This window comes from Rutilus rutilus (assembly GCF_951802725.1).
Source record: "Rutilus rutilus genome assembly, chromosome: 10".
In the NCBI taxonomy this organism is placed as follows: Eukaryota; Metazoa; Chordata; class Actinopteri; order Cypriniformes; family Leuciscidae; genus Rutilus; species Rutilus rutilus.
The window spans coordinates 794,618-802,500 of record NC_140215.1 but is presented as its reverse complement, the minus strand read 5'-3'; the positions used below and the strand labels follow the sequence as shown (position 1 = coordinate 802,500).

The 7,883-nt window shown below is 37.0% G+C and overlaps 2 protein-coding genes across 3 annotated transcripts in view; one reads left to right on the top strand and one right to left on the bottom strand.

Annotated features, from left to right (window-relative positions):
- The window catches only part of trappc2 (trafficking protein particle complex subunit 2), a 2,899-nt gene extending 668 nt beyond the window's left edge, over positions 1 to 2,231 (top strand). The window contains exons 3-5 of one of the 2 annotated variants that reach the window (XM_084420402.1): positions 1,462 to 1,606; positions 1,734 to 1,819; positions 1,909 to 2,231. In XM_084420402.1, the coding sequence (XP_084276528.1) occupies positions 1,462 to 1,606; positions 1,734 to 1,819; positions 1,909 to 2,007 (330 nt within the window). In that variant the 3' untranslated portion in view covers positions 2,008 to 2,231. Of the gene's footprint in view, positions 1 to 1,461; positions 1,611 to 1,733; positions 1,820 to 1,908 lie in introns of both variants that reach the window. The other variant, XM_084420401.1, reaches the window with a different exon arrangement.
- rab9a (RAB9A, member RAS oncogene family) lies at positions 2,232 to 7,764 on the bottom strand. Its single transcript, XM_084420400.1, has 4 exons — positions 7,609 to 7,764; positions 6,112 to 6,153; positions 5,728 to 5,766; positions 2,232 to 3,693 (listed from the first exon to the last, which is right to left on the bottom strand). Exon 4 carries the CDS (start codon positions 3,667 to 3,669, stop codon positions 3,064 to 3,066), a length of 606 nt encoding a protein of 201 aa, XP_084276526.1. The 5' UTR covers positions 3,670 to 3,693; positions 5,728 to 5,766; positions 6,112 to 6,153; positions 7,609 to 7,764; the 3' UTR covers positions 2,232 to 3,063.
- Positions 7,765 to 7,883: the final 119 nt, after the last annotated feature.

Below are 7,883 nucleotides of genomic sequence, written 5' to 3'. Positions count from 1 at the left end.
GATGATGATGATGATGTCACTGTATACATGACAACATGATGACCTTACATAACCCACAACATGATGATGTCACTAATACCTGACAACATGACGATGATATCACTTATACCTGACATCATGATGATGTCACTGATATATGACAACATGATGACATCACTTATACCTGACATCATGATGATGTCACTGATATATGACATGATGTCACTGATACCTGACATCATGATGATGTCACTGATATATGACATGATGACGTCACTGATACCTGACATCATGATGATGTCACTGATACCTGACAACATGATGATGTCACTGATATATGACATGATGACGTCACTGATACCTGACAACATGATGATGTCACTGATATATGACAACATGATGACATCACTGATTCCTGACATCATGATGATGTCACTGATACCTGTCAACATGATGATGTCACTAGGCTTGTTCGACTTCATGCAGCTCTGCGCAGACCGATCGGCGGCTGACTTTAAGCAGTGCATGCCGGTTAGAAATTTTGTCCGACTTGATACAGCGCCGACGCCACGTGACTGTGACGTATGCCATCAAAGTACCGCAAGAGCGATTCGAGAATAGCCGGGGAACTCAGCCAGCGCAGCTTCTCAAGAGCGGCTGCACTGGGCTGCACGAGGGCTGATGACGACACAGCTGTTCCACGATTGGCCGGATTCACCGCATGACAACGATCATGTGTGTTTCGTGTTTATTTGAACAGCTTAAGTTCCTCTAAAGCTCACAGATCATTTTTTTATAACAGTAAATACTCTTTTCATGTTGTTGTGATGTTATATTGTGTCATGTTTATCAAATTAAAACTGATTAAAAAACGTAGACTCCACTTCATTGATAGTAGCTAGTTTATGATGAACTTTATTCTTGTTCAAACAGACGCTGTATGAAGCAGTAGCTACATAAAGTATGAATGAAAATGTCTCTGAAACATCTGTGTATTATTTGGCAAATATTGCATTTATTTCACTTCAGTTGTGATAAAGTATGCAAACACCACGTGAGCGGTCACTACGGGAACCAGAATGTGTCCGACTTCACGTCTCCGTTTGCAGCTCCTCCCCGCCTGCACGCGGCTACTCTCGCCGATCGGTTACATCCAGCCGCAGCCGATGTCGAACACACCTACTGATACCTGACATCATGATGATGTCACTGATATATGACATGACATCACTGATATATGACAACATGATGATGTCACTGATACCTGACAACATGATGATGATGTCACCGATACCTGTCAACATGATGATGTCACTGATCCCTGTCAACATGATGATGTCACTGATACCTGTCAACATGATGATGTCACTGATCCCTGTCAACATGATGATGTCACTGATACCTGTCAACATGATGATGTCATTAAACAGTGATGATGATGATGATGATGCTGATGGTGTTTGTACTGTACTCTGCTGACAGGATGATCACCGGCACCTGAACCAGTTCATCGCTCACGCCGCTCTGGATCTGGTGGACGAGAACATGTGGCAGTCCAGCAACATGTACCTGAAGACCGTGGACAAGTTCAACGAGTGGTTCGTCTCCGCCTTCGTCACCGCTGGCCATATCCTCCTCATCACATGATGCATGCAATAAACATATATCCCTGTCTGTCCTAACCATCCGACCTCAGGACTGCATGAAACACAGTTTGTAATGTGTCCTATTTATCCTTAACTTTACGTGCATACATATGAGATTTATTATGCTCCATGACGTCCGGCAAGAGGACGGAATCAAGAACTTCTTCAATGATGTTTATGATCTGTACATCAAGGTCAGTCATGCATTATTTCTGCATTCCAGCACCATATGATGAACACACTGCGTTTGTTTTAAAACATGTTTATGTGTGTTTTTACCCAGTTTGCAATGAACCCCTTCTATGAAGCCAACGCGCCGATACGCTCCACAGCGTTCGACAGGAAAGTGCAGTTCCTCGGGAAGAAGCATCTCCTCGGCTGATGCGTTTATACACGGATTCTTTTGTGTTGTGCTTTTTTTATACATGTTTCAACATTCAGAGTCATATTTCATATTTGAGTTGTTTATACTCGATGTTTCCACAGTATCAGCTGCTAATGTACAACAAATGGTGTCTGAATAAAGGAGTGCAGAAATACATTAACGATGAAGATTTCACGCTTGTACGATATTAAATTAAAATCAAATAAACAGTTTCAAACAAGTGTTGTTCCATACTTTTTAATTTCAATTTAACAATCTACAATATTGAGATTTTAGTGCATCTTTTTAAAGTAAGTGCTTAAACTCTCCACCATATTATCCATATCTTTAGTACAAGTACTTATGTATATATTTGGCACACGCTACACAATTTTGTAATGTTAATATATTAGAAATCACCCAGAGAATATGAAGGCCTGCGCATGTTAATCATCGTTATATAAGAACATCTCAGTACTTCTGTCTTGTTTTCCAGTAAAAATATCTGAAAATCCATCAAACAAGATACATTTACTAACGGCGTATGATATATTAAGACTTGCTTTCAGTAAATAAGACAAACTATTTGTCAGTGAGGTAAGAAAAATACACATTATCCGACACAGCTGTTGTTCTTCAGTGTTTCCGTCTCGTTTTCCAGATGTTTGTGCAGGAAAACGTGACACAATTTAGTTTTTGACAGAGTCTCAAGTAAATTCCTTTTGTTTTAATGAGGTTTCGATATTTTTAAGATGGAAAACAAAAGCCTTGGTGCAATAACGCAGTGCATTCCTTACATTTGCTCTTCTTCACTATCGGACTCTCATGCTGAACACAAAACGGCATCCGTCTCACACAATAACCCACTCAAACCCCATAAGAGAGATAAATATATGCATATATATATAAACATCTGAATGCGCAGAATCGTCAGGCAGTTCAGATGCCAGAATGACACCCAGAATGAAAGCAAACCAGTGTTTAGTGCATATCAAAGTGCGTGCATGTTCAAAACATAACGCAGATTCTTCCAGTTCATTCAAGACACATGAAATATCGAACGATTCCCGCTGATTAACAGCACGACGAGGATCCGCGAGGCTTTCTGTGCAGGTTAACGGTGTCTGTGGGAATCAAATGCTCGTGTCGTTCCTCCAAAGCCAAGACTCGTCTCACGGCTTCCTCGAACGCATCCGCGACATTCGTAGCATCTTTAGCGCTAGTCTCGAAATACGGGTATCCGCCGCTATCCCGGCACCACTCCTGAGCTTCTTCACTCGACACTTGCCTCTCAGTCACGTCTACTTTGTTTCCCAGAAGCACGAACGGGAAGCTTTCGGGCTCCTTGACATCTGCGTAGTAGATGAACTCCTTCTTCCAGTTGACGAGGTTGTGGAAGCTCTGGCTGTCGTCGACGCTAAAGGTTAGCAAGCAACAGTCGGAGCCGCGGTAGAACGGCGTTCGAAGGCTTCGGAAGCGCTCCTGTCCCGCCGTGTCCCAGATCTGGAGCGTAACCGTACGCCCGTCCACCTCCAGGTCCTTGTTGAGGAACTCCACGCCGATGGTGTGGAAGAGGTGCGCGTCGAACTTGTTGGTGACGTAGCGGTTCATTAGCGAACTCTTGCCCACGCCGCCGTCGCCCAGGAGAATCACTTTCAGAAGGGAAGATTTGGATGACATGGTTGTTGTCCTCGTCCTGTAAAACTGAAGATTGCATTTCAGACTTGGCTTTAATTAAGAGTTTAATGTTTTTAAAGGATGCATTTATTTGATCAAAAATACAGTAAAAATTGTGAAATATTATTCCAATGTAAAACAGCTGTTTTCTATGTGAATATATAGTCAAATTTAATTTATTCCTGTGATCAAAGCTGGATTTATTTGATCAAAAATACAGTAAAAATTGTGAAATATTATTACAGTGTAAAAAAGCTGTTTTCTATGTGAATATATAGTCAAATTTAATTTATTCCTGTGATCAAAGCTGGATTTATTTGATCAAAAATACAGTAAAAATTTTGAAATATTATTACAATGTAAAAAAGCTGTTTTCTATGTGGATATATAGTCAAATTTCATTTATTCCTGTGATCAAAGCTGGATTTATTTGATCAAAAATACAGTAAAAATTGTGAAATATTATTACAGTGTAAAAAAGCTGTTTTCTATGTGAATATATAGTCAAATTTAATTTATTCCCGTGATCAAAGCTGGATTTATTTGATCAAAAATACAGTAAAAATTTTGAAATATTATTACAATGTAAAAAAGCTGTTTTCTATGTGGATATATAGTCAAATTTAATTTATTCCCGTGATCAAAGCTGGATTTATTTGATCAAAAATACAGTAAAAATTTTGAAATATTATTACAATGTAAAAAAGTTGTTTTCTATGTGAATATATAGTCAAATTTAATTTATTCCCGTGATCAAAGCTGGATTTATTTGATAAAAAAATACAGTAAAAATTGTGAAATATTATTACAATGTAAAAAAGCTGTTTTCTATGTGAATATATAGTCAAATTTAATTTATTCCCGTGATCAAAGCTGGATTTATTTGATAAAAAATACAGTAAAAATTGTGAAATATTATTCCAATGTAAAAAAGCTGTTTTCTATGTAAATATATAGTCAAATTTAATTTATTCCCGTGATCAAAGCTGGATTTATTTGATCAAAAATACAGTAAAAATTGTGAAATATTATTCCAATGTAAAAAAGCTGTTTTCTATGTGAATATATAGTCAAATTTAATTTATTCCTGTGATCAAAGCTGGATTTATTTGATCAAAAATACAGTAAAAATTGTGAAATATTATTCCAATGTAAAAAAGCTGTTTTCTATGTGAATATATAGTCAAATTTAATTTATTCCCGTGATCAAAGCTGGATTTATTTGATCAAAAATACAGTAAAAATTGTGAAATATTATTCCAATGTAAAAAAGCTGTTTTCTATGTGAATATATAGTCCAATTTAATTTATTCCTGTTATCAAAGCTGGATTTATTTGATCAAAAATACAGTAAAAATTGTGAAATATTATTACAATGTAAAAAAGCTGTTTTCTATGTGAATATATAGTCAAATTTAATTTATTCCCGTGATCAAAGCTGGATTTATTTGATCAAAAATACAGTAAAAATTGTGAAATATTATTCCAATGTAAAAAAGCTGTTTTCTATGTGAATATATAGTCAAATTTAATTTATTCCCGTGATCAAAGCTGGATTTATTTGATCAAAAATACAGTAAAAATTGTGAAATATTATTACAATGTAAAAAAGCTGTTTTCTATGTGAATATATAGTCAAATTTAATTTATTCCCGTGATCAAAGCTGGATTTATTTGATCAAAAATACAGTAAAAATTGTGAAATATTATTCCAATGTAAAAAAGCTGTTTTCTATGTGAATATATAGTCAAATTTAATTTATTCCTGTTATCAAAGCTGGATTTATTTAAATTAAATTAAATTTGACTATATATTCACATAGAAAACAGCTTTTTTACATTGTAATAATATTTCACAATTTTTACTGTATTTTTGATCAGATAAATCCATCTTTGATCACGGGAATAAATTAAATGTTACTATATATTCACATAGAAAACAGCTTTTTTACATTGGAATAATATTTCACAATTTTTACTGTAAATTTGCACATATACTCAATTAATGAAATAAGCCTTGGGCTTCAGCATTATGAATGTGAGTTGGGAAACTTCACGTACCTTTACCGTCACTGCCTCCAATAATTCATCGCTCAAAATCTACAACACAGAGTTTCTGAATTAGGAATATGATCCCACCGCACTGGGTCAGTGAACTAGCCTAAGCTCTATGCAGTGGAACTGAATGTTGGTGTTGTTTGCATAAATTATTCAACACTTTACAGTAATTCATGCAGAAATATTTCACATTATTATTCATCATGCATATTGTTGCAGTACAGTGAGTATTTTCTTAAAAAGCAAAAATAAAACAAATTAAAAAAGTTAATGGGTGTTTAAATCAGATCATGTTGGCCGATCACTCGATATATGTATTCTCTGATATGCATTATGATAGTTATTATGAGTGATCATCATTATGAGTGTAAATGAGTGAAGACTCACGGTGGTTTGCTCTCAGCCGTTGGTCATGTGATCTTCTCTGTCCTGCATCACATGTAACACAGCTAAAGTTTAACCAGCTGGAATGGAGCTGCGCACACACACACACACACACACACACACACACACACACACACACACACACACACACACACACACACACACACACACACACACGGCTTTGCTATCTTTATGGGTACTCTCCATAGGCGTAATGGTTTTTATACTGTACAAACTGTTTATTCTGTCTCCTTACACTGACCCTACTCCTAAACCCATCACACACACACACACACACACACACACACGCTAACCCGACCATATATATATATATATATATATATATATATATATATATATATATATATATATATATATATATATATATATATATATATATATACATACACACAGACACACACACAAACTCATACATATACACACACACACATACACACACACATATATATACGTAAACAGACGCACACTCACATATACACACACTACACACACACTAACCCGACCCCATAACCTACCCATCACACACACACACACACTAACCTACAGACACACACACACACAAACTCATACATATATACACACACACTCACATATACACACACACACACATATATATACACGTAAACAGACGCACACTCACATATACACACACACACTCATACATATATACACACACACATATACACACACTCACACATATATATATATATATACACGTAAACAGACGCACACTCACATATACACACACACACACTAACCCGACCCCATAACCTACCCATCACACACACACTAACCCGACCCTATATGTATATATATATATATATATATATATATATATATATATATATAGGCTATATATACACAGACACACACACACACACACACAAACTCATACATATACACACACTCACATACACACATACACGTAAACAGACGCACACTCACATACACACACACACACACACACACACACACACACACACACACACTAACCCGACCCCATAACCTACCCATCACACACACACACTAACCCGACCATATATATACAGACACACACACATACACACACACACACACACACACACACACACACACTAACCCGACCCCATAACCTACCCATCACACACACACACTAACCCGACCATATATATATATATATTACACACACACACACACACGTAAACAGACGCACACTCACATATACTCACACACACACACACACACACACACACACATATATATACGCACACTCATACATTTATTTTGGGATGAAATAGGAGCCGTTTTCATTACATTGATCCCCTGTACACTTGTTTACACAGATTCTGCGACACGGAGAATGAACAGTTTAACAGCCAAACGACGTCATTACAGCGAAGAAGCTCAACTAACACACACACACACGACTGTTGTGTTGAACAGAGTCACTGAACCGAAACACAGCCAGAAGGAGATAAACACACAGCAGCGGAGTCTCACCTGAAGCTGCTTCTGGACACATCAGGCTTCAATAACCGGAAATAGCGATTCCAGAAACACAAACAAAACAAGCAATAAAGCGAAACGTGACGAGTTCGAGGACTCTTCCTCTGATCGCTGATGGTGCCACAATCCTGCGATGCTATTGGCTGGCGAGGGTCACGTGACCGCACAGTTCACAGTTGATCACGTGATGTGTTGCTACATAAACAGAAGCGTTTCAGGCCCACATTCCCACACTGGTACTGTGTTGCACACTTATTCTGTGATTAAAT

Excerpts from the sequence above, each read along its gene's own strand:
- rab9a (XM_084420400.1), bottom strand. The coding sequence starts at position 3,669 with ATGTCATCCAAATCTTCCCTTCTGAAAGTGATTCTCCTGGGCGACGGC.